Source organism: Sciurus vulgaris (assembly GCF_902686455.1).
Source record: "Sciurus vulgaris genome assembly, chromosome: 2".
NCBI classification, from domain to species: domain Eukaryota; kingdom Metazoa; phylum Chordata; class Mammalia; order Rodentia; family Sciuridae; genus Sciurus; species Sciurus vulgaris.
The window spans coordinates 182,264,338-182,289,535 of NC_136462.1; the positions used below are offsets into that span (position 1 = coordinate 182,264,338).

Consider the following 25,198-nt stretch of genomic DNA (forward strand, 5'->3'; position numbering starts at 1 on the left):
GGATTGAACCATTAGACCATGCCAATGACACCCAGGACAGATTTGGAATCAGGGTCCAAATGGTGTGACTCCACAAACCCCAGAATGTTAGTGGACAGACCACAAGGGACATGTCTGGGAACCTCAGTACTGCTTTGTAACTGACTGTGGGCCTCCCTCCCTTATATGTCTCAGAAGGGCTGTCCCTCTCTATCTCACCCATAGCATGGCTCCTTCCTGACCAAAGCCACAAATCCTAAGGAGGTGGGACTTACAAAACTGGACTATTTATGGACTCTGTGTGTCTCTCTCCTGCTTTCTCTCTCTCCTTTCCTTCTCCCTCTCTCTCTTTCCCCTGGCCCTGGGCCTCCCCTGCAGTCCCAGAGGACCCAGGACATCTCTCAGCAGGACTTGGTACCCGGAACAGCCGCAGGCTTGGAAGTGTTCACTCAGAAAAGCCTCGCAGCATCACCTGAGGTTACTGTTTCTACCTCCCATACCCCTTCTCCTGGGGCCTCCAGCCCAACCTGATCCACCCACTAGGGTCTTTAGAAAACCCTTTCTCCGGGGTGAGGGGAATGGACCAGACTCTGCCATGCAGAGGGGAGCTGTGGGTGGCCCATGCTGTCCCCATGCTATGACCAGCAAGTATCCTCATCCCAGAGATCCATAAAGGGCCAGCCCCTCCCTCATCCATGTTTCTCAGGAGGAACAGGAGAGCAGTCATCCTGGGAAGACAAAACAGCCAAACTGCCTCTGCCTCTAAGGAGATGTGTTCTCCTTTTCTCAGGCCCTGTGAGGTAGGGGCCCTGGAGGAAGGCTCTGACCTCTGAGCTTGGGATTAGGGGTCATGGCCCCTCAATGCCTTCTGCCCTAACATCTTATCTCTGTTAGGAGCCTGGATAAGGTCTAGCTGTGGCTAGGTAGGGCATGGCATTTCATCTGTCTCCTTCCTCAAGCTCTCGAAACTCCTGTGGGGTTTGGGTCTGTCTGGGTTTCTAGGCAGGCAAAAGTAGATCTCTTTTTTTCCAGGAACATCCTTGGACTTGTAGAGATATTGGTGAGGCAAGCATTCTGAACAAGGAGGATAGGGCTGGGGATATAGCTCAGTTGGTAGAGTGCTTGCCTCAGATGCACAAGGCCCTGGGTTTGATCCTCAGCAAAATAAATAAATAAATAAATAAATAAATAAATAAATAAATAAATAAATAAATAAATAAATAAGGAGGACACTGCTTCTGGGCCTGGGGTGACAAGTCGAGGGTTCTTGGAACTTTCTGGGGCCCTGCATGGGTACTGAGGATAGAATCTAGAGACCAGCCACAAGGGGCACATCCTCCCTGTCTGCTGGGATTTCATAGGCTGTTGGGGCTGGAAGGTATGATCAATTGGGGAAACATCTTATTCCTAGTCTCTGCACCTCCTCTGTTGGCATGTTGTGGGGCTGGGGAGGGGCTTATATCTTTCTCTTTAATCAGAGGAAACTTCTGGGGCTGCTGCAAATGTGCCAGAATTCTAAGAAAGACATAAGTGAACCACAGATGTGGTAAAACATAAGTCATAGTTCTCCATGAAATTTTCCTCCCTATAAAAATAAAAACTAAACTACCAGCATTCTCAGTTGAGGAAAGTGGGACAGGAGTCAATAGCATCCCAAGACCAGGAACATAGTGATGCCCATGTCCACAGAAGCTCCTAGAACCAAAGACATGTGCTTATAATGGAAGCAAAACACCCTTCAACCTACACCCTTCATCAGCTTCTGGCCAGCCAGTCATCGGCCTCCTCCACAGAGGGGCCTTCACTGTCCTTAGCCACAACCCATTTTGCCTTCTGTCATCAGTTAGGAAGTTTCGTTGTACTGATTTAAAATCTGCCTTCTGCATCAGGGGCCTATGGCCTCCTCCTCCTCTCCAATACCTGTGGATCTGCTCTGCAGCCTTCCTCAATCCACCCCTCAGAGGGCTGAACGCCTTGCCTCCCCCGAAACTCCTATGCCCCTCAGCAGTTTCTCCCAGGAGGTGGTTTCTAGAGGTTCCTTTATCCTGCATCCCCTCCTGTAAAGGGCGAGGCCCAAAATGTGACATAGAGTTCCAGGTGGGGCCTGAATAGCCTGGAGTCAGTAAATCTGTCCTTTGAGAGAATTTCTTCTTGTCTGTAGTTCATGTGGGAACCAGACTGGCTCCCCTGCTCCCACTTCCAAGCCTGGAGCAGATGCAGAGCCCCTAGTGAATGGGGAGTGCTGCTCTGAATGAGGCACTGAAGGTCCCCAGTTCAGAGAAAGAACAGCTGCAGAGCCGTGGCAATCTGGGCTGCCCTAACATTGTCCCATCTAGTGAACTGGGCCAGGTGTGGCTCCACCAGTGTATTGGTGCCAGCAAAGTTTTCTCTCTCTCTCTCTCTCTCTCTCTCTTTTTTTTTTTTTTCCCACTTCAGGATCCTACCTACTTGCTTGTTAGAAGTAGAATTCCTCCTTCCTCCCCTACTGTTCACGCTGTGATCTTATGCAAGGCCCTTCCCTCTGGGAGCCTCGGTTTCCCCTTCTGAAATAAGGATACCAATGCTGGTGTCACAAGTTGCCAACTGGATTAAATTTATAACTTGGAGGGCTAGGGACATAGCCCAAAGGTAGAGCATTTGCCTAACATGTAGGAGCCTGGGTTCAATCCCCTCAGTACTGAAACAAAAAAAAAAAAAAAAGAAAAGAAAAGAAAAACAAGAAAACAAAACAAAAAACCCCAACTTGGACAAAGGGCAGCATTGCCTGGTATATAAAAACCAAATATCTCTATGTGCTTCTCTTTTCTGCCTGTAGAATCTTCCTTGCCATTCTGTGCCAGCTCTCACCCTATGCACTATTGCTTGTCTAGCCTACTTGCTAGTTAGAAATGGGGCAGGAATGTTCCATAAAGGGCCTCACTGACCAACTTTGGCCCTTGTTGCCAGGCTGACAATGTTGGTAAAGTTGAAATGGAAGCAGAAAAGGAACTGACTTCCCGAGGAGATGAGAGGAGACCTGGCTTCCATAAACTTTGGAAGCCATCCCTCCGATGGTTCAAATACTGTGGTACTGAAGGCCTAACCACCTGAAATAAAATCTCAGAAACCTATGCCAGATTTTGTCTAGACCTCCCTGCTTTCTACTATCTCTCTTTCCTGTTGGCAAGATTCTTTAAATAAGGTCTTGTTCTCTGACTATCCTGGAGACATGATTTGCTAAAGTGGAGTGGGGCAGGGTTTCCTTCCCCAAAATGGGAGTGGGGTGGGGTTTATAATGCTCTTTTGATCCTTCAGACTTCTTCAGGTCTTATGTGATAGACTCTTTGTCAAGTCATAAACTGAAAAGGAGCCCTGTTCCTGGAAGCACTTTTGGGCAAATACTGCAGAGATGGTCATGGTCCTGGCAGGGTGGAAAGAACACACTTCACAGAACTTGGAGTCAGGGACTGGGTCCTAGGCCTGCCTTGTCTTTGCCACTGGCTCGCTCTCTTGGGCAAGGTGCTTTCCTTCAGGAGTCCTGGATATGGATTTCCATATCTGTGTCCTGAGGGGCTTTAGTCAGAGCAGTGATTTCAGAGGAGGGAGGTGCCTCAGAGCACTGGGCAGCTGACGCCCCAACGTCCCCAGGGCTGCCCAATGTTTGTGTTACATACTAGATGGACTTTCATTAAGATTTTGTGGGAAAAAAGTCTTCTGTGGTCCTGAGAATATTAGAAACCCAATGGCCTTCTTGCTGCCTTAATGATTCAGAAGTCTATTGTTCCCCGCAAGCACTGCTTAAAGAGCCCTTGTGGCGTAACAATTGGAAACTGGTCCTTTTGCCCGTGATGATGTCTGGGTCTATAGGACTTTTCCTTCTGTGATGTATTTTGGTCAGCCCTTTATTACCCTAGGAGTTTTGTTGGAGTTCTCCAAGGATGGATCCTGGTATTTGTTTCTTTGAGATGGAAATCCACAGTATTCAAGCTTTTTAAGCCATTGTGTTGACTGACACTAACCTGGCCGTTTGGGATCTTTGCTAATAATCTGTTTCCTTCCTAAAAACTCTTATAAAATAGGTCAGATTTTAGACGACAGCCTATGGAACTCAGTGCTTCCCCCACCTTGACAGTAGATCACAGGTGGCACCCACCTTCCAAGACTGAGATAAGTCAGCAGAGATTCCAGGCATTGAAAGTCAGACATTCTTTTCCTGACTGTATCATCAATAAGTGGTAGCCATGGCCAAGTCATTGGCCTTCTCTAGGCCTCGGTTTCCCCACTTACACAATGAGGAGGTTAAATTGAATAATGTCTTAAGAACTCTTTCAACTCTAACATTCAGAGATTCCTAGTGGTCTAAAATTTCCCCTCTGAAAATGGCAATTGTTTTAGTAAAAGGGGAAGAGGAAGAGTCCTGGCCCATCCATGGATCTCACTTTCTCTGTTGTTAGCATGGGGAGAACATGAGAACCCATCCCATCATATCAAGTTAGGGATAGTGGTTGAGGAGGGTCAGTCAGTTATTTTGGGGTGCCTTAATGGGAAGAATAACCTTGGCGAGAATGATTGGCATAATCATGCCTTTCTATCCCCCACCAGTTCTGGGGACATGCCATCCCAGTCCATACTGGACTACTTTCAGTGGTAGATTGATCCCTTTTTACAGAAAGAAAGGTGATCCGTCCTTCAGGTGCCTGCTATTTCATGTTAACTCTTCTTGCTCCAATTGCAACACAGGGTTCGGAGCATTGGGTATTTATAGAAAGAGAGTACACTAGGCCAGAAGAACTCGGTCTCAGTCTCCTAAAAGTGGCCAACACACAGCAGGAAGAAAGTGAGGCAGGCCTCGCTGATATCCTTGCCGATGGCAGACTCTCCAAGGTAGACATTCTGGTGGACAAGTTCAAAGTCGAAATGGCTACAGAAGAAATGGTGGGAACCAGAAAAGCCAACACTCAGCAGCAAGGGAGAATGATTGCAAGTCCAGAAGACTTTGAGTCGGTGTGGGAGGAAGGCCCCTGGGTCAGGGGAGGTTCCAGAGGGGCTGCCTGGGCTACAGGATGCACATTGTCAGACAAACTCCTTGAGGACTCTGAGCTCAGGGTTAGTACCAGCGAGGTACCCATCAGGAACTGCCGCATCTCAGATGGTCAGCTGGAGGGTAGGGCAGAGCTAAGGAAGAGGCGGGAGGAACTCCAGACTTGTGGAAGATCAGCAACCCCAAGGACCAGGCCAGCAGAGGGGGAGATCCCTTCTCCAGCTTCTGACAAGGGAGGACTCCAGTCATTTCTGTTGGATCCAGGTCATGCTGAAACCAGAGCTGACTCTAGCGATGAGACTGATACCTCCTTTGCAGAGAGGAGCTTCTATCTAAACCATGGAGAAAAAGATCCTGAAGATCTAGTTCTCCCTCTGCCATTGGAAGAGAGAAAAGAGCATCTGGATGCCCCTCCTGGAGGACAGATCAAGCCAGAACTGCCAGCAGAGCTCCTAGAGAGCTCAGAGCTGAGTTCCTTTGACCTGAGGGACTCTGCCACAGCTGCCAGGAGGAACAAGGATGGAGCCCACATTGCTTCCTCAGAGGAAGGGACCAAGTCTCCCAGGAACCATGGAAGACAGAATGACCTGCAGGGACCTTCTCCCGAACAGACATTTGCTAAGGACTGGGAAGAAGCACAGCAGGGAATGGAGGGAGAGTTTATCCACCGAACAGCCAGGGCAACTGAAGAGGAAGAAGCCCCTGCCAGTAGGGATTTGAGGGAAAAGGCTAAAACCAGTCCCTCAGCAGGATCGAAGAACCGCTCCACTAATGGAGGAGGGGGTGTATGCCTGGACCCCCAGGCCCATGCCCTTTTCTGGACCATCCCACCTCATGTCAGGAAGCCAGTCAAACCAGACAGAGGCAGCTTCCTGCTCAAAGAGAGAGGAGCCATTCAAACCCAAACCGGACAACCTGAGATGGGGGACCGGGAAGCCTCAGCATTTCCTCACATGGAGGTGGTCACCTCCCTGCCAGCCTCCCCTGGTCACTTTGAGGCTCTGGAAGCTCTGCAGGAAGCTTCTCCAAGTCCAGCTTCTCATGGGTCAGGGGAGCCTTCAGAGCTCAGGGATCTCTTTGGAGAGCAGTTCCCTGTATTTCTCAAACATGTCCATCTTACTAAAAGCAGCCCAGAGTCCAAGGACCAAGTCGAGTTAATTGTGCCCCCTGACATAGAAGGTGAACGCAGGGCACCTCCGGTGGCCAGCAGAAAGCCCAGAGTTGTTCCTGAAGAAGCAGAAGGGGTGATATCCCTGGGATTGGTGTTCCCTTCGGGAAAACAAAAGGAGATGACCTCTTTCCAGGCTGGGGGACAAGAGGGCTCCCTGGAAGATATTAGCAAGACCTCAGTGGCCAACAAAATTCGGATATTTGAGACCCATGGAGCTGAGACTCGTCGAACTAGTCAGAGTGAAATGAAGGCCCTTCCAAATGACTTGACTTCAGAGGCCTCCAAGGGACAGGTAGAGCAACAGCGGAATAAGCTTTTAGACCTGGGCTTCGTCCAACTCCAACCCCCAGGGGACTTTGCCAGTCCCCAAACTACACATTCCTCAGTGATGCCTCTGGCTATCAGACACATCAGGGAGGGCACTTCTACTACGCCTCACCAGGAAAGATGCGCAGAACTCGAGCTCATGTCCCCTGATTCAGGCTGCGAAGCCACACTGGAGGAAGCTCCTGGGGTAACTGGCTATGTGAGCCCCCGCCCCCACCGTGCCCTGCACCGACCGCATGCCTGGTAGCTCTTTAGAAGCATGCTTCAGTGGCCCCTCGTCATTACTGCAACCCAAGGCTGCTTGTCCATCCCTATGAGGTCTTTTCCCCAAATGGGCCTAAGAGTAGCCCAGGCTGAAGGATGGGGTCATCTGCTTGGCCCATGTTAGCTTGGCCACAAAGACCCTCAGCTTTTGGTGTGACCAGAGGGTCACACACAATCCTGTGGAGAAGGTGTCACCACTACCAGCAAATGACATGCTTGCCTTGCTGCCCCTCCCCTCTAGATTCCTACCTGTCTTGCTTGGCTTATCCAGTGATTTTTCTTCATCCTTTCCTGTCCCTGGTCTCCTGCCTTGCGGAAGCTGACAGTCCAGAGGTTTCCATCCTCCACTCTGGTTCCCTCTCAAGTTTCTTTCTGCCTCCTTAAGACTAACTGTCTTCTCTAATCCAGAACAAATCCGGAGATGCGATCAAGGAAGAGAAGCGCTTCACCAGCTTAGCAGCGAACGCCCCTGGGAAAGAGGGGCACCTGAGACTCACCAGCCCTTTGGGCCCTCAGGTCTCTACAGTCCCTTTATGCCCTGATGACCTGGTCATCTTCACCTGGCCAAGATGCATCGCTCCTTAGATTCCCACCTGCCCTAGCAGCAAACCCCCCTGTGGCTGCTCAACTCTGGCTTGTCTGGAATGTATTCCTCACACCTCTCGACCTTCCAGAAACTGGCTAAATGGAGGCCCGTTTCACAAGTGAATCTCTAAGCACACTGAATCTCCAGAAACTGAAGTCGAGTTCTTTAAAAATATATTTTGTGGGTGTTAGATTGATCTTTTAAAGAAAACAATGTCATGGACCAGCCAAAAATGCGTGTGCAGTGTTTAATCCCTGACAGGCCAGTTGAGAGGTATGTATGGTGGACAAGAGTTGCTGGCATCTCCTTGGCCTGCTGTTGTCAATTACACTGATGGGACCAGAGCCTCCTGTCCATGGCCTGTCTGTGGCCCACTCATGGAGCTAAGGGTGGATCTGGTATAGTACCCAGCTCCCTGGAGCTCGTGCTTAGAGGGCCTGGCCCTGAATTGTTCCTCCCTCTGTTTGATGCTGACCCCGTCCACGGAGATTCAGTGGAATTGACAAGCCTTGCTGGCTTCCTCTGTGTTCCTCAGGCTCTTGGCTCTAGCCTCTCTGCCTCCTCCCCTGGGTTTCCTGAGTCCCTAACCTGCCTCCTTAGTTTATTTCTCGACGCCACCTGCACGGATGGGCCTGAAGTCTGGGATTCCATCCCTGCCTTTTGCACAGTGCCGCTTCTGATAGGCTCCTCAATCCAAACCTTGGATGGGGCCTCCTGTCCAGGACTCACTGGCAGGATATTCGCTTTGTATTCGCTTTTGCCATCAACGTGAGATCCTTGGGAAGGAGCATCCCTATTCTCGAAAAAATTTTTAGTTTTTTTTAAGCTTGTTATGATTTCAAGGAACCTCTCCTGGGTTTTTGTTGTTGTTGTTGTTTTGGTTTTTGGTTTTTTACTTTTTGATTTTTCATTTCGTGACCTGCTCTTCCATTGGGGACATCAACACAGCCTCAAGATTTCTTCTGACATGCACCATCTTGATGTTCTCTCTCTTTCTCTTTCTCTCTCTCTCTCCTTTTTTCTCTCCCCCTCCCTACCCTGCATCCCATTCCTCTGATTTTATCTGGCCATAGAGAGCAGGGCTGAGGGAGGGATCGGAGGAGAAAGTCAAACCGCCACGTCCCCGGGCCCCAGAGAGTGACACGGGAGATGAGGACCAGGACCAGGAGAGGGACGCAGTGTTCCTGAAAGACAACCACCTGGCCATAGAGCGTAAATGCTCCAGCATCACGGTCAGCTCCACATCCAGCCTGGAGGCTGAAGTGGACTTCACGGTTATTGGTGACTATCATGGCAGCGCCTTTGAAGACTTCTCTCGCAGCCTGCCTGAGCTCGACAGAGACAAAAGCGACTCTGAGACTGAGGGCCTGGTGTTCTCCCGGGATCTCAAGGGGCAGGATGATGAGTCTGGGGGCATCGAGGACAGCCCGGATCGAGGGGCTTGCTCTACCCCGGATATGCCCCAGTTTGAGGTACAGTGGAGCTTCATCGAAACCTGGGCCCAACCAGGCACTGCATGCTCAGAGGGCCCTGGGCCATGCGGGAGAAGACTGAGCAGCCAGTTGCAGCCTGAAGCTGTCTCATGTTGCATGACTGTCCCTCCGCAGAACAGCATGGCTCTGTGCTCGCATGTTTGCCATATCGGTTTACCCCTAACACGCGCTCCTTGGTGTTTTAACCCTGTGACCCCATTGCTTGCTGAGGTCAAGCGATGACAGGTAGTCTGTTCTTACTCAACTCCTCATCTCCTGCCTATGTTGCATGGCACCTGCAGAGAGCATGTGTCTGTGGACTCAGGGCTTCCACAGCCTGGTCTGAAACTTGAATGGATTTTCCTGTTTCAAGCTCAGGCTCATCTCCCTGGGGCCTGGGCTTCCCGGGGAAGAGGCAGTAGTTAAAGTTCATCCAGCCCTGGGGTCTCAGGGTGGTAGTGGGAAACTCCTGGAGTAGAGGATGCATAGTTATTGAGAAGGACACAGAGACTAACTCTGTCTGGGCCTCCTTGTTTTGTGACCCTCCTCTGCAGAGCTGCAGAGAGATCTTTCTGACACTCATCTCTCTCCATATTGTTCATTTGCCTCCTCACCTCTACTAGCCCAGCCTCCCTCCCTTGCTCCCAATGAAATGCCAGCTCATCCATTCTGGGTTCTCACTCAGTGCTGTAACCTTTGGCTAGAAGGTTTGTCCTCCCTTTCTGTGCCTTGCTCTGAGACAGAGCTCAGATGTCAGTTCCTTTGCACATGCTTTCCTGACTCCCTGGTGCAGGTATTGCTCCCCCACTGGGAAATGCCTCTGCTCCTGCATTCTACAACAGTCAGTGACTGATAGGCCTGCTCTGCCGCCAGGTGGCAGCTCCTCTGAGCCTGGCACCTACTCAGGAATAAGAGATGATTCATTGAATGAATGGCTTGATTGCAGGGTTACAACCATCTGTGAGAATCCCCTTCCCCCAACCAGCTAGATGACAAGCTAGTGTCCATTCATCCATTCAAGTCACGCGTGTGAAAACCTGCAGCGGGTATAGTGTGGGCCTGGTGGAGGACTTAGATCATTTAGCTTAAGACTTCTAGGGTCAGTTTGTAAATGGGTGACCTCAGGCCAGATCTGGCCAGCAAATGTGTTTTCTTGGCTCTGGTTTAAAAATCATGACATTAAATATAAAATCCAGGGTTTTCTTATATCATTAAAAAAAAAAAAATCCAGATGGTCTCATCTCTGGAGGCCATGATAACAGTCGGCCAAGCCTGAGTGAAATCCCATATGCCGTCCACTCCCCGCAGCCCTCAGCCAGTCCCTTCACTTTTTCACTCCTTCTGCCTCACCCCTGCCGGCCTCCTTGTATGTGGCTCCTGCTCTAAACAACAGTTGGAATGAAGCAGCTGGAAAGTGGAGGCTTAACTGTGAGAGGCCTTCAGGATTCAGCAATATTATGTATACAAGGAAAACACTTAGCATGGGGACTAGCACAGGGGGTGTTATTAACCGAATTAAAAGCGTCCCCTTAATGGTAGCCTAAAAAGACATACAGCCCCTTTGCAGGGATATGGAGCAGGGACACAGGGCAGGCCTGCCTGGTGCTGCTGGCAGCTCTGGCTCTCCCTTTGGGCTGTTTGTGACTTCACACCATGCCTCTTCTGCCCTGGCCTCATACCCTCCCAGAGACCTAGCCATCTGTGGGGTAGGAGACAAACTCTTATCCTATTCCACAGTTTCCTGTGAGCAGGCATCTTACCAGTCTTGAGTCAAAAGTGTCCTTTGTTTCCTTGTAGCCTGTGAAAGCAGAAACCATGACTGTCAGCAGCCTGGCCATCAGAAAGAAGATCGAGCCGGAGGCCGTACTGCAGAGTAGGATCTCCACTGTGGACCACACCCAGGTAGCCTGCACTTGCCACTGGAGCCTAAGTGTGGGTATTGGGCTTTGGGAGTCTGTTCCCACTGCCCTGGCCAAGCCCCTTCACTAACCTTCCCACCTCAGCTTCCCTGAAACCACTATTTTAATCCTGATGCTCTTTTGAGCCTCAGGGTCCTCCCTAAACTCTGGGAATGGGAGGAGTGGGGCAGATCGTACTTCTTAAAGTCTTTATTTCCCCATCTGTAAAATGGGGATAATCCTGCTTCATACTCCCTTCTAGGAGTGTTGCAAGGTCTAGTGGCTAGTGGATTAAGACCCTGGTTTTTGGCCTTCTTGATGGAGTTGGAGAGATTTTTTTCTTTTTTTTCAGGGATTGCTTGGGGAGATCAATCTCAATTTGGTCAGAACAGTACACCCTGGGTCATTTTTTATGTATGGAGTATCCACATTAGATTGGCAAAATGAACAAAATAGAAGGGAAAAGAGGTACTAGATAATTTTTCTCAGCATCTTAGCACCCTGCAAAAGCTATCTGGCATAGGCTCAGGCACACGGCTTCGGGTTTGGTTCCCACATTCCTTCTATGGGTTTTAAACTTTGAAGAATGAGGTTATGGGTCTGAGAGATGCCCTTGTGGTTCTTTCTGGCCAGACAAGCTGCAATGCTGGCAGCTTTCTTGTCCTGGTGAACCAGTCTTTGTCTCAAGAACTGAAATAAGGGCTGGGGACATAGTTCAGTGATAAAGTGCTTGCCTGGGATGCACAAGGCACTGGATTTGAGCCCCAATACTGAAAAAAAAAAAAAAAAAAAAAAAAAAAAAAAAAAAAAACCTTAGATTAGACATAAACCAAAAACATAGGCAGCTGTGTTAATTCCAGAAATTTCTCTCCAACTTTTATAAAAATGCTAGGGATTATGAGACTGCCTAGCACCAGTCAAGACTCTAGCACCCATTAAGACTCTAGAGTTCTAATGAGCTATGTGACCTTAGGAAAGCTTCTTTTCCTCCCTACCTGTTTTTTTTTTTTTTTTTTTTTTTTTTTGCGGTGCTGGGGATCAAACCCAGGGCCTTGTGCTTGCGAGGCAAGCACTCTACGGACTGAGCTATCTCCCCAGCCCCCTGTTCTGTTTTGGTAGTTTGTGTTATGTTTTCATACAGAAAAGTATAAAGAAATTAAAATGAACTCTAAATCTCATAACCCAATAACTCTTATTGATATCAAAACAAAACAACAAAAAAGTTCAGTTATAAAATTCAAATGGAACCAAATGAAAATTGTCTTATGCTGCCTCCCAGGAAAAAAATACATGCATATTCCAATATAGATACCTATGTCTCTATATACTTAAAATTATTACATGAAAGTGATTGTTTTCTTTTTTTACCTTACCTTTTATTCTTTTAAAAATATATATATACATATTTAGTTGTAGGTGACACAATACCCTTATTTTATTTTTATGTGGTGCTGAGGATCAAACCCAGAGTTTCACGCATGCTAGGCAAGTGCTCTACCACTGAGCCACAACCCCAGCCCCTTAACTTTTATTCTTTCTTAAAAATATTTTTTTAGTTGTATACGGACACAGTACCTTTACTTTTATTTTTATGTGGTGCTGAGGATCGAACCTGGTGCCTCCCACATGTGAGGCAAGTGCTCTACTGCTGAGCTGCATCCCTTGCCCTTACCTTTTATTCTTAATATATATTTTGGACATCAATGCTCATTAACATTTATATCCCCGGCTTACTCTGGAATTGAGTCCTAATTTGATTTGTTATCTCCCATCAATGTACCCTATCATGGTTTTTATCTTCTGCAGTTAATATACTTTTGAAAATTTATATCCATAGGGTAAATTTCTGTGGATCACAAGGTCAAAGGTTATGTGCACTGATATTCAGATAGAATGTGTCAGATTATCTTGGATCATATTTTATTTGTCAAAAACAAACAAAAAAAAAAAAAACCCAAAACAAAAAACAGTTGAAATGGGTTGCTATGAGGCTTCTCTATGGTTTTGTGTGGACTGCCCCCTAGGGCATGCTCTTTCACACAGCCTGTCACTCTGTAACCCGGATGGTGTGAGCCCAGGTGAAAGGTGCTGGTTCTTTCCGTCTCTAACAATTCCTCCTCTGGCCAGCAGGTTGATGGGAGTGCCCCACTGGGGAAGGAGTTCATGACAACCACCCCCTCCATCACTACGGAGACCATATCCACCACCATGGTAAGTAGAACCCAGGAGGCTTCCCTCTGACCAGCCCCCTCACCCCACAAAACAGCCAGATAAGTGAATGATGCCCGGCTGCTTCAGGAAGTTCATAACTGCCCTCGCCCTGTTGGAGTGAGACATACAGTCATTTATTGTCTGGAACCTAGGGTGCCCCAGGACATACCCTCAGTTTTCCAAACTGAATTATGTGGGAGGTGGAATTCCTGAGTCTGTTATTTGGGCCATTTCAGCCATGCAGGGGTAGGGGGCGGATGGTACTCTTTGATTCTTTTTTTTTTTTTTTTTTTTTTTTTTTTTTTTTTTTGTGGTACTGGGGATCGAACTCAGGGCCTTGTGCTTGCAAGGCAAGCACTCTACCAGCTGAACTATCTCCCCAGCCCACTCTTTGATTCTTAATCTCATCTTCAGATTCCTCTGGCAAATCTCACCTCCAGGCTGAGAGCCCGTCTTGAGGGCCCATAGTGGTGGCCACCCTTGTCTCAGGCTACTTCCTCACCATGGCCAGTAGATGGCAGCAGTGACCCTCAGTTTGTAAACTCAGGCTTTTTGGACACCTTCCAAGGGACCTTGTGGTTCTACCTATTCGCTGTCTGATTCATGAAGGAAGGTCCTTGGTCACGGGTGTCCTCATCTGTCAAATGGGAATAATCCCCATTCTGCCTGGTTCATAGGTTCTTTTTTTTTGGGTGTTGGGGATTGAACCCAGGGCGCCTTGTGCTTACAAGGCAAGCACTCTACCGACTGAGCTATCTCCCCAGCCCCTGGTTCATAGGTTCTTAAGGGACTTCAGAGCCTTTACTAATGAATAGAATAGATAGCATTCAGTACACCAGTTATGGTGTCAGGCAATACGCTGAGAACTTTGAATAGATTATGAAACCAAGGTGGATGTTCTCTTTTACATCCTTTACAGATGAGGAAACTGAAGTTCAGAGAGGTAAAGTGACTTACCCAAGGTCACACACAATAAGTGGCAATGCCAGGTTAAGCCCAGGCATTCTGACACCAGAAGCCCCACTTTCAACATCAGCCATTCTGCTCTGCTCCCTTATTCTGCCCTTTGGTGCATTGACCGTGTGGGGCTGGGGCTGGGGTTGAGGCTGTGGGTAGTCAAGGTAGCAAATGCCTGATCCAGGTATATCATGAGCTATTGAGAGTTGTTTTCAAATATTTTCTCTTGCTAAACCCCTGATATACACATCAAATGAAAATTCCATTGATTTAGATTGTTCCGTGGGTAGGTTTTGAATAAATAAAAATTTTAGGATCAGTAAACCCAAACTAGTTACCTGCTTGCCTGCTTTTCCCTGGTCACTCAGTTCCTCTTCTCCCTGTGACCCTTCACCATTAGGATTCTTGTAGACCTAACTTTAAATTCAACCGTAGGTGAGCAGGCAGTTACAGCATTCATTTACTCATCCATCCATCTATTCATTCATTTGTTCCAAAAGCATCGATGGGTCTCTATTGTCTGCCTGACAGGAATACAGAGTTGAAGAAAATGCACTGCCTGCTAGGATTCATTTGTTCAGTCATCATCATGAGCATCTGTAATGTACTGTGCCCCTATATGTAGGTCTTGGGCACACAGTGGTAAACAAGGTCCAACTCTCCCACTTCCTGGCTGAATGACCTTGGGAAAGTCACCTGAACCTCTCCAAGCCTCAGTTTTCCCCTTCTATAAAATGGGGTAGGGGAGTCACAGCACATATCTGAAAGGGTTCATGTGAAGATGAACAAAGTAATCGGTGTGAAGCCCTGAGAACAATGCCCGCCCTGCAGTAAGTGGTCTGCAGATGTTAGTTGCTGCTATTTCTTTCCTACCCTCATGGAACAGCTAGCCTAGGGACCACTGGAAGGATCGATATGGGTAACACCTCTGCCAGCAGGAGCTGGGGAAGTCATTACCTAGCCAGGGACAGCTGAGCTGTGCATGAAGGATAGGTTAAGGTATGGTCACAGCAGAAGCCACTCTACGCCGTGGGCAGAGCAGGGGTAACCATGGGAAAGTGAAGGAGCAGAGCATTTGGGGAAAGACAGTGGTCAGTGAAGTCAGGCATCAAGTGTGTACAGGAGTAGCTGGGGCAGAAGAGGCTTGAAAGAAGGGCTGGGCCAGAACCTTCAGGGCCTCCACCATCATGTATGAAGTCCAGATTCATCCTGGAGACAATAGGGAATCACTTACCTTTTTAAAGTAGGAGCATGATATCATCAAGTATGTGTTTTTTGTGTTAGATTAGCCACTGTGTGGAGTGTGGACTGCAGAAAAATTCCTTCCCCCCTTCCTTCCTCCCTCCTTCCTTCTTCTTTCCCTCCTTTAGCAAATATTTATTGAACACCCAGGACATGTAAAGTACTATGCCAGGCACTAAATCCAGTGCTGGAGAAGACAGTGTCTGGCGCTCTGGAGCCCACACTGGGAGAGACAGAAAGAGAAGTCAGGGAATTAGCGTAGGAGCTGAGATCCAGAGGGGATCCAGCTGGAGCTTGAAGAGGTGGATGCAGAGGAGGTCCCTGGGTTAGGGAGGCCTGGAGGGAGGCATATACAAGATTCAGTCATTGGTAGAAGGTTCAGGTGACAGGAGGCAGGAAGAATTGGGGATGCTGTTCACTGGCCAGTGGTTCTCACAGTGTGGTCCCAGGCATCTGTAAGAAAGGCAGATTCCCAGGCCCTAGTCTAGACCTCTTGACTCAGAAACTCTGGAGCAGGAACAGCAATCTGTGTTTTCATAAGCTCACCAGGTGGTGCCCATCAAGTGAGAGACCCACTGGCATAAAGAACACGAGAGGGGAGTGCTCTCTGTGTGTTGGGGTGGAGAAGGCAGCCAGTTCCATTTGGGATCCTATGGGTCTAGGTGCCTGCGGGATATTTCCAGGGGAAAGCCCAGGAGAGGATTGACCTTAAAGGCCTAGGGCTGGAGAAGGATCTGGTCCACAGGTAAAAGATGGGGACTTTGGTTTCGATAAGGCAGCAGAAGTCCGAGGTCGAGGGTGGCCTGTGGGGAGAGCCCTGAGTGTGAAGAAGGAGAGATGGCGGGATTGTCTTGGCCAGAGAGAAGACCACTCCTCAAGGATACAGGAGGGGTAGGGAGGAGTGAGGAGGGTGCCTTTGTTTTGAGCGACTTGTATCTCATTTAGTGTTTTCAGTGTGAGGTGGAGAAGCAGCTTGACCCTGGGAAAGGGGGTGCAACGAGAGAATAAGCAGCTTTCCGGTCACATGCCTGAGTGACAGTGGGATTAGAAGGGCTGGTGGCTATTCCCTAAGCCAGAGAAAGAATATGAGCCCAGAAGCTACCCTCACACTCTGGGACCCCAGGTGCTCCTGAGAAAGTGCCTTGTGATGGTTTGCCAAGTGACCAGGTCACTGGCAGCCTTTGCTGGATGTAAGTAGAGAGGAGGCAAGGAAAAGGCAGAGGGTTTGTGTTCTCTCCCATCCCTTGGCAGGCAGCCGGCAGAGGTCCAGATCCAGTGCCATGCACAGGCCAGGACCAGGGGTCTGTCAACTGAGAAGCTACAGAACTGGCAGATCTGGGCTCCTGCATGAACAAAGCTGAGCCTTGAGATGGTACAGAAGTAGGAGGTAGCACAGAGCTGGGCCTCTGGTCAGATGTGGGGCGCGAAGTCCAGGAAGGATTCTGAGAAGACCTAGTGGTTAGATTCCAAGGTAGGGCCGGGAGAATGGGCTTGAGAGTGAAAGTCCCCAGGGCAGAGTGGTAGCGCAGAACACAAGCACCTGTGAGACTTGGGGTCTTCCTCACGTGGGGTGAACTTCTGACTGGACCACTAACTTGCGGGGGGACTTGAGTCACTTTTTACAGACGAATCCATGAGACCAGAAGAAGGAAGTGGCTCTGCCCCAAGTCACATGGCTAGAATGTAGCAGGGATGGGACAAGAACCCGAGTGTCCCAACTTCTCTGTTAGTGCTTCCAGAGAGCAATACCGTGTCTTGTTCACCACAGTGTCCCTCACACCAGGCACTCAGTAAATGTTCTTTGAATGGGTGAGTGTGGGTGTGCACATGTGCGTGTGAATGAGCGAGCGAGGTCTGAATGAGAGAGACTGAGCTGAATGATACCTTCAGTTCTCTGCTTCTAAGTTACTACTCAGCCTTGTGGCCATGAGAGCCATGTGGTCACATGCCTCGGCCATCCTGGGGCCTACCCACCTGAGACCTGGCCATCTGAGCACCATTGTTTCCCCAGGAGAACAGTCTCAAGTCCGGGAAGGGGGCAGCTGCCATGATTCCAGGCCCACAGACGGTGGCCACGGAAATCCGTTCTCTTTCTCCGGTAAGTGGGCAGTGCCAGCTCAGGCTAGGGGACTCCAAGCTAAGGACATGGGCATGGCCTCCATGTGGCCTGCAGAAAATACAGGTTGGGCCCAGAAGGTGCCCTTTTAAGTGCAGAGCCAGGAAACTGGATCACTTTCAAATGCCCATAGGCTCCGTGGTGCCCACCAGAGTCTCTTCAGTGTCCCTCCCCATCCCTGTTGCACTCGCAGGGCACTGGCAGTGTGGGCTGAAGCCCTCACCTGGATGCACCTGCCCTCCTTACCCACCAGGAAGAGCAATGACTTAGGGGCCTAGGGGCCCAGAGTTCGGATTCTGGGCCTGGCTCTGCTGTGGCTGCCCCACCTGTGACCCCGAGTCTGTTACTCTGAGGTCTTTTCCAGCTCTTTGCTTCTCTAAGTCTGTTGTTTTCATCCTCTAGCCCCTGACTGTGACAGGATGGGGGATCAGGAGGACTCCATCTCCACCTTGGATCCCTCTGTTCATCCTTCTAAGATGCCAGGAATCTCAGATTCCAGGGTGGTGTTAGATTCTGGGCCTCAGGAATCTCAGGCTCTAGGAATCTCAGATTCCCAGGTTTGAGAATTTTATGGTCTAGGATTCTGATGATTTCAGTATTCTTGGATTCTTAATGGTTCAAAGTATCTTGGCTTCCAGACTTCACCTTCACAGGGCCCCTGCTTGTACCTGGATTCCCCCATCCTGCCCACTCCTGCAGAGCCCAGTGTCCTGACCTGCTGCCCGGGGTGGGGGTGGTTATATTCTGCAGATCATCGGGAAAGATGTCCTCACCAGCACCTACGGCGCCACTGCGGAAACCCTCTCAACCTCCACCACCACCCATGTTACCAAAGTGAGTAGCGGCAGGTGCCCGGGCCCCAGAAGGCTGCAGGCGGGAAGGTCACTACCGTGGCTCAGCTTTGGCTTCTCAGTCTGTAAGGTGGACAAAGGATACCTGTGGCGCTGCCATTTTCTAGAGTCCAGCAGACTTTGTCCTGTGCTACTGTTGTCCCAGGCCCGGGCCCTGCACTCACAACCTTGACAGCCAGTCCAGGGGATGGAGCCCCTCTCTTTCAAAGTAATCGTAAACTATGGCATTTGCCTTAAGTGCTGGAAGAATTCAGAAGGGGTGACATGGGGGTGGCCCCCCAAGGGTCAGAGCGTATCTCCTGAGAGAAATGGATTTTGAGTAGGGCCTGGGGTGCCAGACAGAGCACCTGAGGGAGGAGAAGACATGTGCTCTAAGCAAAGCCGAAGATGAAGCCGAAACTGCGTGTTTGCTTACTTGTTCATTGAGCAGGTGCTAGTGAGCATCAACCTCACACTGGCCTCTGTGTCTGGGGCTGCCAGAGGCAGCATAAGTGAGACGTGTTTGTGGGAAAGGGTGCCGGGAGCAGCATGTAGAGGATGGAACAAGGAAATTAGGTTGGACTGGGATCAGGGGAACATAAGACAGGGCAAATGAGACAGGTTTCAGGAAGCATCTAACTATGGGAGGTCTGAATCTAAAGGAAATCAGAAAGTCATGAAGGTTTTCAAACTGAGCAGTGAAAACAGGGTTCAGAGAGGATCTTAGGTCCACCAGGAGGTGCAGATAGATGGAAAAGAGGAGGAGAGTTATGATGAGAGCCTGAAGAAAGAAACAAAACAACAAACTCAGGCTTGGGGGTGAGGGCCTGGGCCAGGTGGGGAGTCGAGCTGGGAGGAGGAAGGGCCAGAGGAGGGAAGCATTCCTGGGGTAGCAGCCTTGAAGCAGCCAGGGAGGACAAAGGGTCAGGGGGCAGGATGGCCACACAATCACATCTGAGTGGTCAGGAGGAAGACAGGAGAGGGCCCATTCTGGGCTGCAGGCCTGGAGGACTCAGGATGAGCCTGGGGGTTGTGATCAAGGTCCTGCAGAGCCATCCATCAGTAGCACTGGCCTTTTGTGCACAGACTCTGTCCCTGCCTGCCCCCATGCAGGACTCAGTACTTTGTCCTATTTCCCAGAAAGAACCCTTGCACCAAAAGCTTTAGTGAGCAGTGTCAACTGCTCTGCAAGCTTTATAGGAAGGTTTTATGTCACACACCCCACAGTGTAAAGTCCCTCTTGGCCCTGCCATCTGGGATACTCCTCTTTCTGTCCACACCTTCTGACTCCAACTGAGGTTTCCCCCAGCTGCACACTCCTTAAATATGCCAAACAATTAGGTCCTGTCCTTCTTCTAAACTTGTGTCAAGACCGCATCCCTTTAGCAAATAGTGGAGGTAATAAGTATCATGAGTACAGTCTTCTCTCATAGTATTGTTCAAAGTCATTTAAGGTAGACCTTGTCACCATTCACATTTCATTCATGTGTTCATTCAACAATCTACATTCGGCACCGCCCTGGTCAGATTGGGCAAGGGAGTTGGGGAGGAGGGGATACCAAGATGAACAAAATATGGGCCCTGCCCTCAAAAGCCTGCAGCCTGGTGAGGTGAGCAAGCCCATAAATCCAGCATAGGCAGAGAGGCCCAGAGCCAGAGAGATAACAGACCAGCCCCCAGGGAGTAGTGCGACAGGACAGTCTTAAGGCACTGACAACCAGGGTGAGGGAGGCAGCTTCTGAGCTGGGCTTGGAACAGTTTGGTAGTTGGGGAGTGGTGGCAACCAGGCAAGATCTGCTGTCTGAATTTCCAAAACTAGAAAAGGAAAATGCCGAGGAAGCCCGAGAGAAGGGCACACTGCTGGCTGTCTTGCCCTTGAAGATGCTTTGGGTAGGTCTCTTGTCGTGACCACAGCCCTAGCAGACTCAAGAGACCTCACCTCCCTTTTCCTTTCCTTCTCCCTTTCCCTCGTAGACTGTGAAGGGAGGATTTTCTGAGACAAGGATTGAGAAGCGAATCATCATTACTGGGGATGAAGATGTTGATCAAGACCAGGTATGGGGATAGGGAATGTTGTTCCTGGCAGCAGTGCTGTGTCCCTCCTAGAGTGGGTGACCCATGGACAGCCACTGTTCTGGGCAGGGAGAGTGTCTACTTCTTGCTGACACTTTCAGATAAGGAGCCCACAAGAAAGTCATTGAAAGGGAGACGGAAGGGGCCGGAAGATCTGAGCTCTTGTCTATCTCAGCATTTCGCTTTGCCCCTCCTTGGCCCTCCGTTTCCCCAGCTGTGCACCACGGGGCTTGTGTTGTCCAGCTTCTCTCCTACTTGTTATTCCATGGTGCCTCACTGTGTTCTTCTACCCACCAGGCCCTGGCTTTGGCCATCAAGGAAGCCAAGCTGCAGCATCCTGACATGCTGGTAACCAAAGCTGTCGTATACAGAGAGACAGACCCGTCCCCAGAGGAGAGGGACAAGAAACCACAGGTAAGTTGCTGGCACAGCAGCTGCCAGAGGAGGAGGTAGCAGTAGCAAGATCCTCAGATGGTATTTCAACCTGTCAGCCCAAGTGACTTGATCCCTAGTGCAACTTTGACCCCTCACCTACCTGATTTGCAGCTCAAAGGAAAAAGGTAGCTCCCCGGAATGTGAGTCAGAGAGAGGAGGGGATGGGGTATTCTTGATTTCTTCTTTGGGGGTCCAGGCCTCAAACCCAGAACAGTAAATTTAGAAGTGGTAAGAAAATGGAACAGAGGAGTGACACCTGGGATTGAGGGGAACAGAAGGAGGCATGCATGACCTTATTGGACATTGCCTATAAGCTGGAAGGCACTGTGCTACATTCCTGTCCACAAGTCTGTCTCCATCACAGGTCACTGGATGCTGCTAAGGGGACATGATGCCCAAAGCCCTTGATCACAGCTGCCTTGCTGGGTTGCAAAGCCTTGACTTCTCAGGGTTCCTGGGATCAGAATCCTATAGGCCCCAATGTCTTCCTGTTTCTTTTTTTAATTTTGTTGCAGGTGGACACAATACCTTCGTTTTATTTATTTATTTTTTAAAATTTTGTTTTAGTTGTAGATAGATACAATATCTTTATTTTATTTATTCATCTTTATGTGGTGCTGAGAAGTGAACCCAGTGCCTCACACATGCTGGGCAAGCACTCTACTACTGAGCCACAACCCCAGTCTTGTCTTCCTGTTTCTTTGTGGACTATCAATGCCTTGGTAATAAGAGAAATGAGATGGTATTGGGGCACACCAGTCCTCCAGTAGTCTAAATTGGGGGTGATGTTTTCCCGGCCCCTCTGGAAGATTACAACATTTTATCAGACCTATAAAACAAAATCTCACAAATGTCGAGTTGAATGAAATAAGCCAGACACCGCAAACATACATGTCGTATGATTCCATTTATTGGAAGTTCAAAAACAGGCAAAACTTTGATCCTAATGATGGTAAAATTCAGAATGGAGTTACTTCTAGGATGCAGTATTTATAGTAAAGAACTGCAGGAGGACCTTATGGGTGCTGGGAATGTATCTCCTACTGGGTAGGTTACATGGGAGTATACATATATAAAAATTTGTCACGATTTTATTGACACTTGGTTTGTGCACTTTAAACATTTCACACATTATACTGCAATGAAAAAAAATTCCACCTCAAAGATCCCATAAATAATAGATGGCCTCCTTTTTTTGCCCTTTTCCCTGAATAAATGAACTAGCATTTTCTAGAAAGATGTAAGAATCTTTCTTTCTCTTCCTTTGATTACCAGCTCCTTAATGTCAGAAGAAAAAGTACTTAAACATTTTCCTGCCCCATTGAAAGATCTAGACCAGTCCTGTCAATAGGGCTTTCTGTAATAATTGACATGTTCTTTCTGTGCTATCCAATATGGTAGCAATCCATAATGGATTGGCTAATCCAAAATGTGATGTTCTTTTTTTTTTCTAGTTGTAGATGAGCACAATAACTTTATTTTATTTACTTTTTTATGTGGTGCTGAGGATTGAACCCAGTGCCTTACATGTACTATACAAGAGCTCTACCACTGAGACACAGCCCCAACCCCCAAAATGTGATGTTCTTTAAGGATTAAATTCATGCAGGAATTTGAATATTTAATAAGGAAAAATGTAAACTATCTCAATAATTTTTATAATTTTAGAGAGATCTTTTATTTTGTTTTGCTGTTTTATTATGGTGCTATGGATCAAACCCAGGGCCTTGCACAGGGCCAGCACTCTACTACTGAGCTTTACCCCCAGCCCCAAAAATATATTATTAAAATGAATTTCACCTGTTTCTTTTTATCATCTTTAATGTAAGTTAAAAATTAAAATTTTAATTTTGTAATTAAAGTGTTCTATTTACCTAGAAAAATTAAGAAATATCATCTAGAAAATCTCTAATGTAGAAAAACTTTGATACAAGTTATTGTCACTCATCTCCTCTGTTGTCTAGTAATTCTTGCTTTCTCCCCTTGAATCTTAGAGTGGCAGAGGGTAGGTCACTTCCCAAGTTGGTGCAGAACTGCCTGCCTCACCTGGGAGCCTTGTTTAGAATATGAGTACCGGAGAACCCTCTCCAACCCTCTGAGTGGGAGAGGCTGGTGGGGACCTGGGTTCTGGATTGCCTGGGAATCTTAGGGAGGCCCTGTGCAGTCAGGTATAGGAGCCACTGATGCTAAGAGCTCTGTACTGGGAATCCAGGGATCGATCTAGCCATTCCCCGCCCCAGTATGTGACCATGGGTCAGTTTCTTTCCTTGTGGAGACTCAGTGTCCTCATTTTCAGAGTGAAGAGCTAGAGCAAGCCCACTGCTGGTTGTGTTCCTCTGGCTGTGTGCATTCCTGGGGGCCCCTTGTGTGTTTCTCGTATCCTCTTCATTCTCTTTCATTCCTTGTCTCTCCCTGGGGATTCACAGCCAGGCCCCCAGACTCCTGCCTTCCCCTTCCTCTGACCTTTCAGGGCTCTTGTCCCAGCCTCAACATCTGGCCTATTTCACCACCTTGGAGTCTCTCACATCTGCCCCCTCACTGCTCCTAAATTCTCTCATTCCCTCTTCTTCAGTTCTTTCTTGATTTTTCTGCCCCCACACACCACAATTCATATTCATAGTCTCTCTCTCCACCTCCCCCTTCCCCTGATTGTTCTGTAAAGGTCACCTTGTTTATGTTGCCCTGAGAACCAGGAGTTTCTCCCTTGCCTTTTCCACCCATATGCTTTACCTCGACATGGTCAAATAGGAGCCACTCCTGATTCTTAGGAGAGTTCTAAAGGGAAGTCTCTTCTGAATTAGAGAACTCTTCCTAAAGGTGCTTCAAAATCATTGTCATAATGGATAGATGCACCTTGGTACCCCAAGGAAGAGCCCTATAGTTCTATAGGCCTAGATTCAAATCTCAAGCCCTGCTCTTTGTTACCTATGTAACCTTGAGCAAGTTATTTTTTCTTCTCTGTTTCCTCATCAGCCAAACAGCAATGACAATCATAATAACTAATAAAAATTGCCATCATTTATGGCATGCTTACACTGCCCCAGGCACCAGGCTCTTCGCTTGACATAAGTACTATTATCTGCTCATTCATTTTACAGATGAGAAAACTGAGGCTTAGAGATATTAGGTGGTTTGTTCACAATCACAGAGCAGGGAGCATGATGGATTGATTAAGGTAAACTTAATCTATTAGATTCCATATCTACCCTATGGTCACAGCCTCCTCATCACACTGACTTTCTATAGTCTCTTTTTCATAGGGTTGTGGAGATCATACATAGGTGGTACTTAGCATAGTGCCTGGCACACAGTAAGTGCCCAAGAGAAATTCATTATGATCATCTTTACCATTAACTAAAAGTAGACTAACAAATGTTGCACACAGTCACTCTGCTATAATACACCTAGGAGAATAAATCATAATAGTATTTGATAGCCTGGAGCTTCTGAATTGTCTGTGGTCTTTTGAAGACATCTTACATACCCCCAGCTTGATTACACTGATTTATAGGGCAGCCACTAATCAATGAACAAGCTTCAAAGGGTAGCCCACCAATCTAAGAAACAAACAAAAAAACAAACTAACAAACAAAAACCTAGTTAGGATGTAGCAGAATTGAATAGAAAGAACACACTCAGGTTTTGAAGCCAGAAATACCTTGAGGGCTGTGTGCCCAGTGGAACCTGTCTGGGCCTCAGTTTCCTCACTGTTCAAATGGTGTTCATCTATAAATTGGAGCTGCCGAAATAATTAAACAACATCTGTGACATACAGGGGTGGTGTCTTGCATGAAAAATGTACTCAGCGGGGCAAACCTGCTTCCTTGTACCTCTGAGATTGTGCTGTGTTTAGGGGACCATGAGAGCCCTAGTTAGTCAGACCATAGACTTTCGCCACTAGCCTGGGATCCCGTTCTCACAAGGCTGTCCATCTTGCTGGTCTTCCTTCTCTTTCCTGTCTGATTCTTCCAAAAACATCTGTCTCTGCTCCAGTTGGATCTTGGCCTTCCATCTTAAACTTCCTCCTTGAAGTTCTTGCTGTGAGTGTGAAAAAACACACCCATGTCAGACGGAGTCTTTTCCTTCTCTCCTGCAACCTCACAGGCCAGATGTGTGGTTTCTGCTCCATCTCCCTTGGGCCCACTTCCTTCAGAGAGCACCTGTCTCCCAAACTCTGCCAGCAAGAGGGGGTGGCACTCACCCAGCTCTTAAAGCTGCCATACCTTCAAAACTTGAACTGTATGGGGGTGGGGGGAAACTGACCTGTACCAAAACAGGAAGCTTGGATTCTCATCTTGGTTGTCACCAACTTGCTGAATCATGGACTCCCTTTGGGCCTCAGTTTTCCCATCTGTCAAGGAGGATCCATTTTTGGCAACTTCATTAGCACTTGAACTTCTGTAAGTGGCAAAAGGCAGGGATGATATTCCTTGTGCTAAATGGTTTTGAGTCATTGTCAGGTGCCAGGTACAGTGTTGGGCACTGGAGCCCTTGCCCTTAAGGAAATCAGGGAAATAGTAATAATAAGAACAACTGATGTATATTCAGTACTGACCATGTGCTAGGTCCTCACTATGACTCCTCTTTATAACTGTGTGAGGTGGGACTCACTTTACA

General features: G+C 48.3%; 1 protein-coding gene across 16 annotated transcripts in view; it reads left to right on the forward strand.

Annotated features, from left to right (window-relative positions):
- The window catches only part of EPB41L1 (erythrocyte membrane protein band 4.1 like 1), a 118,542-nt gene that overhangs the window by 89,094 nt on the left and 4,250 nt on the right, over positions 1 to 25,198 (forward strand). For 4 of the 16 annotated variants that reach the window (XM_079128116.1, XM_079128115.1, XM_079128114.1 and 1 more), the window contains 10 exons: positions 358 to 456; positions 4,699 to 6,696; positions 7,170 to 7,277; positions 8,421 to 8,819; positions 10,617 to 10,721; positions 12,845 to 12,928; positions 17,139 to 17,225; positions 17,994 to 18,077; positions 20,048 to 20,128; positions 20,444 to 20,560. In XM_079128116.1, the coding sequence (XP_078984242.1) occupies positions 358 to 456; positions 4,699 to 6,696; positions 7,170 to 7,277; positions 8,421 to 8,819; positions 10,617 to 10,721; positions 12,845 to 12,928; positions 17,139 to 17,225; positions 17,994 to 18,077; positions 20,048 to 20,128; positions 20,444 to 20,560 (3,162 nt within the window). The remainder of the gene's footprint in view (positions 1 to 357; positions 457 to 4,698; positions 6,697 to 7,169; positions 7,278 to 8,420; positions 8,820 to 10,616; positions 10,722 to 12,844; positions 12,929 to 17,138; positions 17,226 to 17,993; positions 18,078 to 20,047; positions 20,129 to 20,443; positions 20,561 to 25,198) is intronic. The other 12 variants (XM_079128117.1, XM_079128119.1, XM_079128121.1 and 9 more) reach the window with 5 other exon arrangements.